Source organism: Haemaphysalis longicornis, unplaced genomic scaffold, assembly GCF_048455015.1.
Source record: "Haemaphysalis longicornis isolate Haplotype H1 unplaced genomic scaffold, Haemaphysalis longicornis Haplotype H1 scaffold_7, whole genome shotgun sequence".
NCBI lineage: Eukaryota > Metazoa > Arthropoda > Arachnida > Ixodida > Ixodidae > Haemaphysalis > Haemaphysalis longicornis.
In genome coordinates, this window is record NW_027526422.1 from 76,560,783 (window position 1) to 76,573,543 (window position 12,761).

General features: G+C 49.2%; 1 protein-coding gene across 3 annotated transcripts in view; it reads left to right on the forward strand.

The window, feature by feature from the left end:
- The first annotated feature begins 8,320 nt into the window (after nt 1-8,320).
- The window catches only part of LOC144145990 (E3 ubiquitin-protein ligase MIB2-like), a 52,664-nt gene continuing 48,223 nt past the window's right edge, over nt 8,321-12,761 (forward strand). The window contains exons 1-3 of one of the 3 annotated variants that reach the window (XM_077677882.1): nt 8,321-8,606; nt 9,676-9,719; nt 11,686-11,919. In XM_077677882.1, coding sequence (XP_077534008.1) covers nt 9,677-9,719; nt 11,686-11,919 — 277 coding nt within the window. In that variant the 5' untranslated portion in view covers nt 8,321-8,606; nt 9,676. The remainder of the gene's footprint in view (nt 8,607-9,675; nt 9,720-11,685; nt 11,920-12,761) is intronic. The other 2 variants (XM_077677880.1, XM_077677883.1) reach the window with 2 other exon arrangements.

A 12,761-nucleotide genomic window follows, 5' to 3' on the forward strand; every position in this document is an offset into this window, starting at 1 on the left:
TCCCGTACAGCGGCATGGCGTAATGGCGGCTGGCTAGAGGGGGCGGTGTCTCGGCGTTCACGGTGGCTTCGGCCGCTCCGCGGGCTTCTTCCCTCGTCGCCAGAGTCACGATTTAGTCCCGCGTTCGTGAACCTGGGAGGGTAGGGGTACCCTCCAGCCGAGAGACGACATGCAGCGTGCTGGTGGTGACGGTGACTGACCTCCGAGCAGCCGTCCTCGGAGGTGTTTATTGCCCGGCCACACACAAGGTTGCCCACCGAGCCTGGTGGAGCCACTGAACTTAGCGGCCAACGAATATCAGGGATGGGGGGCGCCACACACTTGTCACAGATACCTGCGACAAAACCAAGAAAATTGCGCCGACAGCACTAACTGCTACTACGTACGCTGACCGGCGTGAATGGGCGCGGAACAGTCGTACTACACACCGGCGAGGTCCCTTTTCCGACAGCTGAGGGACAGCTCCACCTCACTCCTAGAAAGCCCGCAGTGACTTTTGGCTACCAAAACACCTTTTTTGGGCGTATTGGTAGCGCCGCCGTTAGCAGATCGCACTTTTTTTTTTCGACAGCACACAGACGCACAGACGGCGTTGCCTCGAGCTTGCGAGGTAGCGGATGAGAGCCAGAGTTTATAGTCAGTTTCGTATCTAGGAACATCAAAGTTACAGTGTTACGGTAACTTCATAGTTATGGCCATAAAATATCATAAACAGAGAGAAATTTTTGTTAGAAGTTTTTCCTAACACTGTTAATGCATAGTATCAGACGCAACGTTTACGCTGCCCCATGGAGTGATGTTGACGGGGCAGCGGCCCTGTCAACATCACGTGACTTCCGCTCCGTTATTCCGGAAGTAAGCCCAAATAATTTTGTCCCGACTTGAGACAACGAAGAGCGAGTTGCGCAATCCTCCCTGTTCCGTGGCTGAGCCGGCTGAGCTGCTGACCCTGGCGCGCGCGCCTTCCCATTGCGAAGTTCGCGTGCTCACGGGGATAAGTCGGTGTTCACAACGGGTGCTGCGTGTGCGACACTCTTTTTTGCCACCTGACAACGAAGTTGCGAGTACCGCTGCCGTTCTTAATAGCGTCCTCGATAAACACGCACCGGTGTTGCCCCCAAAACCGGCGCGGTGCGCAGTGCCCCACGACGGTGCGTACCGGCACGGAGCGTTGATCGAGGACAAACGGGGCGGTTCTACCCAGGCGCCATCTCTTAATCTAAGAAATCAACTCATAAAAACGTTCACAAGTAACAATACAGCACTGTAATGAGACACAGCTATATTTGAAAGTGGTATTTATTGAAGGCCAATGATTATATGTACGCACAACTTAAACCCGTCACACATGCGGAACAACGTACCGCCACCGCTTCCACTAAACAGCTACATACAAGCTGCTTCTAATATTCGTTTGAGCCATAATGCGAGTGCCTGTTTTGTTCCGCCCTTCCGTTACAGCAAAACAAGTAGGTCTTCATCGTCTAGGCACTCCGGTAACAGTTCATGATAATTCGATCGAACGAAACGAATGTCAATCCCCAACTTTCTGGCAATGCATGTAGCCGCCTTTGAAGTACACAAAGTTCGCGTCCTCATTTACAATCACTGGCTGTTGTTACCGCCCGTTAGGAGACTGTCGCATCGTTGCCCGATGAATTCACAAGCACGCCATCCTTGTCAGCAACAATACACAGCTCCGTCCGCCTTGACACGAGTGCGGCGATGCGATGGCGCCGTCGCTGCAGCAGACGGCGGAGGAAGCTCCTTCGCCGGCATCGTCCGCGATGCTCGGGACTGCACGCCGTCGCACCGTCGACTCTCTCGGTGCGCGGCGGTGCAACCAAAAATTGCCCCGCGACGGTGCACCCCGGTTTATCGAGGATGAAAAGGCGCACCGGTGTGCACCGGTGTGGTTAATCGAGGATGCTAAGTTGTCACCGAGTATAGTACGATCAAGTCACAGAAGTTCAGAGTTACTACCTTTGAAGAGCAGATACAGTGAGATGCTATACAACGACCTTGTGTCCACACAGGCGCGCGTACTATGCAAGGGGGGCACCAGGTAACAAACAAAACAACGTATTGGACGACGCCAAAACACTCGTGTGCGACTACTTGCAGGGGTGTACCGCCACATCTGTCCCTTACGTTTAGCTTGCTTTCCTACTCCTCAATCAGGTAGATACATGCGACAAAACCAAGAAAATTGCGCCGACAGCACTAACTGCTACTACGTACGCTGACCGGCGTGAATGGGCGCGGAACAGTCGTACTACACACCGGCGAGGTCCCTTTTCCGACAGCTGAGGAACAGCTCCACCTCACTCCTTGAAAGCCCGCCGTGGCTTTAGGCTACCAAAACACCTTTTTTGGGCGTATTGGTAGCGCCGCCGTTAGCAGATCGCACTTTTTTTTTTTTTCGACAGCACACAGACGGCGTTGCCTCGAGCTTGCGATTAGGGTGCCTGGATGTTCCTCCTCGCCCGCCCCTCCGTGAAGGGTGGAGACATTCTTTGCAGGGTCCCTCGCCGCCTCGACCGGTTTTCGGAGCCGCCGACCGCCATGACGAACCCCGCTACTGTGGCGGAACCGCCGAATTGTGCAGCGGCCGACGTGCTGTAACTGTCTGGCCGCGATTAGCGGCTCAAAATGCCTGGTTGCTGCGTGCCTCTGTGCACAAACCACTGCAGGAATGGTTGGCGAATGTTTCTGTGGTGGTATCTTGTGCAATATTTCTAATTGATCAAGTGAAGGTGCTGAACCAGACACGTACTTTTGGGATTTCATTGCATCATTTTGAGTATTATAACGAGATGTGGCTGTGTGTAGCAAACTGGGAGACTTTCTGTTGTAATCAGTTCCCCTTGAATTATATTTCATGACTTCTCGCTTTGTTTGGTTGTGTTTGTTTGTTTTAACCTTTTACCAAATGATCCCCAATCCTTGTACTTTTTATTGTGAATAGATTTTTCTTTTTTCTGATAGTTTTCTTGCAAGTTCCCAGGTCCACTAGAGCTGTGCACGGGCCCGGGCCGGCCCGAAAGCCCGAGCTCGGCCCGACCCGCGGGCCGGGCTCGGGCCGGGTAGCATGCAATATTTCGGGCCCGGGCCGGACTCGGGCTTGAACCAAAAATTCTGTCGCGCCGGGCCGGGCCGGTTCCTGAGGCACGGCTATCCTGTGCAGCAAATTCTAAATTGTTGGCAAGAGAAAGTTTTTTTATATTTCCGGTAAAGTGAAAACAAAAAAAAAAAGGAAGTGCTGATTCACTACCGCGCCGTTAAAAGATATGATAAAAAACGATTGCACTTAGAAAGCCTTCACATCAATAAAAGAAACGTCTGGGTCCCACCAGCTTAGTTCCTGCTGCTGAGCACGAGGTCGCGGGTTCCATTCCCGGCCGCGGCGGCCGCTTTTCTGATGGAAGCGAAAAGCAGAAACGCCCGTGTGTACGAGATTTCGGCGCGCGTTAGATCCCCAGGTGGTCAAAATTAATCCGGAGCCCTCCACTACGGCGCACCTCATCGCCTGCGTTGCGTCGGCGCGTTAAACCCTACAATCAATCAAACCATCAGATTAGTGGGAGAGAGCAGGCCAGGAAACGAGGACACTCCAGCCACCGACTACAACATGATTGTATTTGCTCTCCTTTTCAAACTAAAACAAACCCTTTTCAAACTAAAACAAACAGAACAAACGTGGCCTGGATTTTGCAGTGTGTGCAGAATTTGAAGAACCAATTTTCTAAGCAGAGCCCATAATTATTTCGCGCAAGAATGTCTTTAGAGCCATGACTAAAGGCAAGAAAGAACTGAAGCGCAGATAAAATCGTGCTGCCAACGTAACTAGAGGGAAAGACAAAAATTTCAGCAAGGAATGGAAGAACGCAAGGTGCAATATCTGTTGAAGAATTACAATAATAAAAAAAATCACCTTACTTGGAACCATTTAAGGTATCCTCGGGTGTGCCTTGATTTCGAAGGCTGGCAAATGAAGTTACACGGCTACTGAAAAAAAAAAGCTTCTAAGTGAGGATAAGTTGTACAAAGTTCGGTCCAAGTTTAAAGGAAATTTAAATCTTAGACAGTCGTATTCGCTTTGTGCTTACGCTTTTTAGGTTAACAACAAACATCTTCAAGTTCATGTTAATATCCTGTCGGACTAGGGATGATATTTAACAACACTCTGGCGGGCTCGGGCCGGGCTCGCGCTCAGATTTTAAATATTCGTCGGGCTCAGGCCTGGCTCAATTTTTATGAATTTCTCGGGCCCGGTCCGGGCCCGGGCCGTGTCTCTATCGGGGCGCGTCGGGCCGGGCCTAGAAATTTCGGCCTGTTCACAGCTCTAAGGTCCACCGCCTCACCCAAAATTAACATCTGCATGCTGCGCCACTATTTCCTGTACCTATTAAATGGCTTCGCCGATTAGGCATTTTTCTTCAGTTACAAAGCGCTATACATTTGGGGCTTCTTGGCAGATTTTTTCTTTATGTGTTAACTGCGGTGCTTTAGATAAGCCTCTGCTATTTCGTTCATTCACTTTTAGCTTTTGTTTTCCCCTTGGAGAAACAACTACATACACTACTACAACAACTGAGTGCCCTCGCTTCGCCATTTGCGCATTATCTTGCATATACAAGGTATGCTTTTTGCGGCTATGATTTTCGGCAAAGAAGGCTCATGATTAATATCAGTTAACTGCGAAATCAGACAGACTTAGTGGAAGAACAGGGCAATTCATGTAACATATACCTCTCCCGCGAAGTCTTTTCACAATACATTGCCGGTCGAACGCAATTATATAAGACGCAACTTTTTCGCAGATGAGATTTAACACCAAAACTAACGATCAAGAAGCGAGCCTCAGTGATGCATTATTATGCGTGTTACATTTAAAAGTGTAGAGACATTGCGCTGACTTAAGTTTACAAAACAAAAAGTAGGAGACGCACGTATAGGCGGTAGGCGCGGATGCGCCTCTGTGTGCCGTGTTTCTCCCGCTATTTCATCTTGTCGACTTAGCTAGCGCAGTGTTTTCACTGTTAAGACGTACAAACAAGCCCACAAATAAGTTCTCCTTCCCTCTGGAAGCGGTTTGTGGCCACGGAATGCGTGTGCATATAAGAATCCGATAGGACATCCCCGTGCTTGCAGCGCGCTGCCCCAGCGGCGGGGTTCAACATGGCGGCTTCCGTAGCAGACGACGCAGTTGTCTCCACCCGTCACGGAGGGGCGGCGAGGAGGAACATCCAGGCACCCTACTTGCGATGGCTTGCGAGGTAGCGGATGAGAGCCAGAGTTTATAGTCAGTTTCGTATCTAGGAACATCAAAGTTACAGTGTTACGGTAACTTCATAGTTATGGCCATAAAATATCATAAACAGAGAGAAATTTTTGTTAGAAGTTTTTCCTAACACTGTTAATGCATAGTATCAAACGCAACGTTTACGCTGCCCCATGGAGTGATGTTGACGGGGCAGCGGCCCAGTCAACATCACGTGACTTCCGCTCCGTTATTCCGGAAGTAAGCCCAAATAATTTTGTCCCGACTTGAGACAACGAAGAGCGAGTTGCGCAATCCTCCCTGTTCCGTGGCTGAGCCGGCTGAGCTGCTGACCCTGGCGCGCGCGCCTTCCCATTGCGAAGTTTGCGTGCTCACGGGGATAAGTCGGTGTTCACAACGGGTGCTGCGTGTGCGACACTCTTCTTTGCCACCTGACAACGGAGTTGCGAGTACCCATGAGGCTAAGGTGGCTAGAATGGGGAGGTGTGAGTACCGCGGCGCCTTCCTTCGGCCGCGCGTGACTCCCTTGCGCGCAGATGACACCAGGGAAAATGTGGCGCTGCCCGTTGAGGCGCGGTAGCCGCAGCCGGCCGCACCGTCCTGCCCGCGCTCTCCCTGCCCTCGCCGTGACCAGCTTCGTCGTGCGTTGTGGACTGTCTCGCGTCGTTCTCCCGTTCGGGCATTTGTTCGGGGTGCGATGCTGCCGACAGCAAAGAAAATGACGGAGCAAACGGAGAAAACAAACTAACTTGCGCATTCAGCGTAGCACGTTTGCATGCTAAAGCCGCGGCAGAAATTCGCTAGTCAATGGGTGATGTGCCGCAGATTGGCTGCCGAGACCATTCTGCTGCCCTGAGCTTCACGCTGTACGGTTTTATTGCCTTAGGAGGATACAGTTTCTACTTACGGTGTGAACTAGCAAGGTAATGAGAAGAAACTGAATGCAGTGAAACGTTGCACGATGCAGGCTGAATTTTACAATTTTTTTTTTTTGTAAAACAATTCAGGGAAGCTTGCATTCACGCGCAATACTTGAATGACAAAGCTCTTGTAGTTGGGCATTGCCGGACGCATAGTTAAGTTTTAAGTATCACTGTTTAGTTGCATTGTTTGGGAGCTAGTAATCGTCGTCCTAAGCATCGAAGATGCCGTCGTCTTCGCGGCGAGTGGCAGATGCAAAGTCATCCTCAGCATTGTAGACTTCCACGTACCGTACCTCTTCTCATCAATTCTCGAGGCAGCGGTGGCGGGAACTTCCGCATTAGCGCTGAAGTTTTTTTGTTTGTTTCTTTTTACATGGGCGGTAGGACTTGAGGACAGAGCTGTTTTTTTTTTTTTTTAACTAAAGCCACTTCCCGTGCCGAAGGCGCTCGGTGGTCGCCGCGAGGCACGCTCTCACGAGGGCTCGGCATTTTCTTGGTATCTATTTTCTGCTACGGCGAACTTACGGCTTGTACAACAGCTCCGCTGTTAATACTTTTTCTTTTCCCCCAATAAATATACTTTTGTTCTCTCTTTACCTGTAAATACTTTTTGTTTCTTCATCACCTGTCAGTAGTTTGTTTTTCTTCACCTAAAATAGTTTTTCCTACTTCATATCTTCTTTTAGTATCCTCACTATGAACATTTTTTTTGTTTTTTTTCACCTGTTAATGATTTTTTTTTGTTTCTTCTTCACCTGCAAATAGTTCTTCCCCGGTGAATAGTTCTTGTTTTCTTTTCAGCGGTAAATGCTTTTTGTGTGTTTCTTATATACAGGTGCTAATGGGCACCTGTAAATATAGTTAAATTTGTATCTTCACATGTAAATAAACCGTTTTTTTTTTTCATTGTAAATAAACAATTTCATAACGAGACCAGATGCGTTGCTTCAATGTCTGCTATCATTTCTGATGTGAGCGGGATAACTGCATGCGGTATAGCGGTTTGTTAAGGGTAGAAGAAAGCGCGGTGTACTCCGAGACGCCTTCAGTTATTGACAGTTTGCAGGCCCATGCCGTAGTGCCGATCTAGAGGACGGCGGCCGTATTTCGAGGGAAGCGAAATGCAAGGCGCCTCTGTACCGGGCGGTGTCAGTGCACATTATACAACTCCAAGTTTTTTTTAATAGAAGCCGGAGCCACTTCACGTAATGTGCAAACGTGCTTTTGAAACTGCATGCAATGCGAACTGTTCCCGTAAAACTAAATTTCATGGGTGTAATGAAATGGGCTCATAAAATTTTTTTAGTGATAAATATTCTCCTTTACTCTTCCAGAAAGCTCGCCATACCGCAACGGGTTCGGTTCCCCCTTGATGGTAGAAATGCAGCCGACGCGATGCCGGCGGCGCGCTCATTCCAGCTGCGCGCCTTACCGCGCCTTAAGGTCCCTGAAAGAGCTTTTAGGGACCTTACCGCGCCTTGGTCAACAGCGCCGCCCGTGGCATCTGCGCGCTTTGGAGTCACGTTTCCGCCGCCGGTACTCACACCTCCCCATTCTAGCCACCTTAATGAGGCTAAAGACATATCATTGGTGGACTTGGAAGATATACACGCCAATATAGTTGGCCGGAAGCGAGTAGTACAGGGCTACTGTGTCAGACTGTGTGCGGTGTTCCACACGCGTGTAACACCCGCATTCATTCTATAGAAGTTGCTGGAATACTAGGACTTTACAAAAATACCTATATCCTCTTAATTCAAGGAGTAATTTCTCCCCGCTCAAGCGGGGAGAAATTTTCCTGACTCGAGGAGTAATCGTTTCGGCTTCAAATAGTCAAGCTGAAAACATGCGCGCTGTGAGCTTGCGCGAGTTTCGATCTCGCCTGAGGAATCTCATACTTCCCGCTTCCTGGACCCACCAGTTTGTTACGTGATATCCTGTCCCCGAACGAAATCGGGCTGGAGAAATTGGCTCCGAAGCACAACAGAAGGGGAACGGCAAGACACGTCTACAGCCAGTTTGAATTACCCGCTTCGGCATCAGAGCAGATCAAGCCGAACACGACGGGAAGCTAAGCCACGCCCCTCACAAATTCGCGGGTAAACTGAACGAAACCAAAGAAACATGCATTCACGCTTTTGCTCTAGATTTTACCCTATAATGAATATTTAATTATCACTCTATATACGCTCTTTTGAAGCCTCGCGAAAAAAATGTCAAAGTGTGTGTTGCGCACTGTGAATGCAACTGATACACTAGCAGTTTTCCGTCGTAACTTTCCGGTTGTGGCGGGCGGTGCAACGTTAATGGTCCCTGGGCACACCCGCTGCCTGCGTTTTTGTTGACTCCACATCACTCCACAGGCCACCTAAGTTCGACGTTCAAGTGTTTACTGAAGTGTAAGTGTTTTAACACTTTTGTTTCTCGCGGGTTGTCATGCGTTGTCACGCGCGATTGTTCAATGTTGTCTCCCGTTTGATGCGCGAGTTTCGCCATCGCCAGTTGTCACGCATACGATTTTCAAGGCGTTTCAGTCTCCCACGAGTGGTTATGTGACCAGTAGTAGAACTGTTTATCAAACGATGTGGTCACACTGACAGCGTTACTGATCAACAACAACGCCATTCCGTCTTGATCTGAGATGCATACAGTTGTGTGCCGAGTTTTGTTGATGCCTGAAAGAGGATGCGCGGGTTGCTACAGTGACTGCATCAACGTCGGCATGTCCTCTTGTCGCACACTGCGATAGCATGTACTGGCATTAGGTGAAGACCGCTTCCGACGTGTGCGGATAAGGGCGAAGGGATGTGGAGCTGAATTATTCGTAAACTTTACAAAGCCGGAAGTAAAATTAAACTCTTGTCACCCTGTGTGGACTATTCTTAGTCTTCCAAAATTGGGAATCCTTTTGCAATTTGAGGAGATTGCAGGTGCAACGATGTTCATGAAGGCGATGCCAGCGGCAGCGCGTGTTCCCGTACCAAGGCTACTAGTTAAGCCATGTCGGGCACGTATAGGCATGATACTTATGATGCATGCAGTGATAACAGCTTCTCAATGAACTTCACAAAACAGCTGTGGCACACGTACAAAACAACATCCGTAAAATTGTATCCATAAAATTATGGGTGTAGTTATAAACATTAAATCCTTCTTATTGGGATAGTGAGAAGCCACAGCCCTGTTGATCACCCGTGTTGGAAAGCATTCCAGAGGGTAGCTTTCATTTGAGAGCCATGCAGCATTTCAAGTTGAGTGCTGCGTAACAATTGGTACGTGCTTATTTGAACCATTTGGAAAGAGTAAACCGTGGATATATACGAACACCCAAACCAACATTTCTGACTTTGTTGTGGAGCTGGTAACCCCGCACATAACTGTTTTGTATGTAGTAGTCTTGCCCGCTTGTAAGGCATATGGTTTAATGGGGCTTCATGTTGTGCCATTCTGTTTTCATTACTGCTACAGCATGGGGAACAACACTTCAACAAGCGATCCTCAGCATGCCGCAAGTAAGTGCACGTTGTTAACTGCCGCTACAAACAGAAAAAAGAAATTTTGATGGGCTTGACGGGGGAACAAAACACAAACATGAAACAGATCGGTTGGCTTAGGTTGGGATGTTGCCTAGCATTCTGTGTTGCATCATGCCAGCAGATCGGTTTGGTGTGAAACATTCCTTGTAAGTGCATGCTTGCAACGGCAACTTAACCATGCAGAGATCGGATCACAAATGTCGTAATGCCTGCAGTGTGGAAGCCCATCGCCCGCGAGTCCAGACAGGTGGCGTGTTCACAAATCCTTTGGTGTTCCGAGTATTCTTGCCTACATTTGTGTCATTTTGCCTTCTCCTTGATCGTGGCTTTGGAGGAACTTTCTAAGAAAATACGCATGGACAGTTCTTGGAAAGTGTGGGATTATTTTAGGCCACATAAAATTTGGTGTATTGCATGCGTGCCTACCTGTGTCCGTGGCCACCCGTTTCACACTCCTTCCCCGAGTTGTGCATATGTGGGACATCAGTTCTTGCAAGTGCTCATTGAAGAGCAGCTGCTGTTCTTTGAAGAACCGTCGCCAACAAAGCTGTCAGCTCCCCTGAAGAGTGGCAATGCGGTGCTTTGATAGCAGTTGCTGGGGAAATGTGTGGGCGAAATTAGCCGTATTACACAGACGACTGTCGAAAATCCAGGGAATCCTGCGGGCGGCATTGAACCTGAAAGTGGCGTTTAACAAACAATGGTGACCAGCACTACCAGTGTCCTGGCAAAACAATTTATACAGGAAGGCACACACACCTGGAAGGGTTTATAAAATGGATCCCAGCGCGAGGCTTCTTGGGCTTCTGTTGGGACTTAGAAGTGATCCTCACCTACAAGACCAGAGGGGGCCGACGCAGGACGTGATGTGGAGAGTGATACGAGTGACACCCTTTCTCCAGTGCGTGTGGGTAGCCAACTCGTTGCTTGCACACTGTGGTGGCTAAGTGAGCATTGTATGGCTGTGCTCTGGGAAGTGGGCTCGACCTTGATCACAGTGGCCGTTTTTCTGATGGAGACTAAAAATGAAAACGACCTCGTGCTGAGATTTCGGCTCGGGTTAAAGGGGCCTTGAAGACAGAATGCAAGTTTGGTTCATTGAAAAGATTACCTCGTTAGAAACGTGCTGACACTTAACATAAACTTCGCTCAAATAAGCTGTATAATTAGGAAAAAAAAGGGAATGGCCATGTGACCCATTAGCTCATTTTCCGCAACAGAACCTATGATGTCGTACCACGCAAATTCGGCAGAACTTACAAGCTTCTCGAACGAGCTATTTGCACTTAAATTTGGGGCAAATTCTTTTTACATCAGTAAGAATGGTGGGAAAAAACAGTGGAAGTTACGAAAGCACACGTAAACATGGAAGTATACGTACTGATGCGTACTGCTGTTGGTACTGCGCTCACTATGCTTCGTTTAGATGCACAGCGGTGCAGGGCTCTGGGGTTGTCTCAGACGACACTGGCCGATTGACGCAAGCGACAGTGTCTTACGTGACCATATTTGTCGAGCGAGCACCATGTTTTACGAAACGGTCATTTTCTCCGTGAACACAAACAATTCCAGGTTTAAATGCGGACACAAACAAACCAAACACAGAAAACGGCTTGCTGCGGTGTGGTGGCACCATCTAGGTTGACTAACAGTAAGCAAGTCTCCGCTCCACACCAAGTTTAGCTGAAAGACCTGTTTTTTATGATGTCATTTTAAACGTCGTTCAACCACACGCTTTGGCGCGAGAATCGAAATTTTAGTTTAAATTGATCAATTTCGCAGTGAATGAAGCATCATTTGCTTCCGGACAAGTGGTGAAACTAATTGGGAGCCTTTTCCTATGGCATCATGCCCTGTAGCCTCGTTGTAGCTCTGGCATGTAAAACGCCCAAAATATGATTTTTTTTCTTAACTCGCTGCCTGTGGCGTGTCTGATTTTCAGGGATACCAGCCTGCCTGGGACAGCGAGTGGTTAGGGGTTCTCAGTGGAAGTGGGGCAACCAGGATGGCGGCTATGGCCACGTGGGCACGGTGGTTGCCGTTGGCCAGCCACCCATCGGGGACGATGCCGCGAGCCTCTGCGTCTGGGTCGTCTGGGACTCGGGGGTCGTGGGTCACTACCAGGCCAGTCGGAAAGGACCCTGCGACCTGCGGCTCTTTGACGGCGGCCCCACGGGCAAGTGCTCTAGCTCCTGCCCCCTTGGGAGTGCTCATGTACGGGAGTCATTACCCTCGCGCAGTTTTCCGTGTCCTGGACAAAGGTTTGCGAGGGTCGGGCGAGTCACGCCTACACTTCCTGAGGGTGACTAATGCAAACACAAGACTAACGGAGCGAAAGACTTAAGTGCCAATCAGTGAACTCGAACGTTTAGTTCCCTAACGCTGGCCATACCTGTCTGCTCTCTGCTCCAACCTTTACGTTTTCTTTTGTGCCCATTTTCCCTTTCCCATGTGCAGGATGGCAAACTAGGCTGTAGGCTGCCTTCCCTTTACCGGCCTCCTTCCTTCCTTCCTTCTTCCCTCTTTGACTGCACTGTTGGAGGGCATTGACTGCGTCCTCTGTAGACGCAGAAAAGTTCCTGGAACATTGCAGCCAATTTCGATAAATATAAACTTTCCATCTTTCAGGTCGTTATGCGAATCTGTAACACTTCTAGCGAAAGCAGGATCGACCTTGGCGATAGCCAGGATGCTCTATCCCCCCCTTCCTCTTACCCCCGTCAGTAGAATGTGGGTTGCCTGCTGTGATGGTTTGCCTAATGCGTGCACTCGATGAAGCTGTGGAACTGTGACTGTTTCTTGATGGCAGCTGACTTTGTGGGTGGTTTGGCTCTCCCTGGGTATCTTTGGGGGAGTTGTGGTCTTTCTTGCACGAGCGAATGGCCCTGGGGGAGAGGGGAAACTTGCCGATGCACTGCAGACACATGTCACGATGCTTGCAAGCTTGTGCACATTGACCCGCAGACGGCACAGCGGCTGTTGTTCGGTTACCTTGGAAATATTTTCGAGCAACTTTGG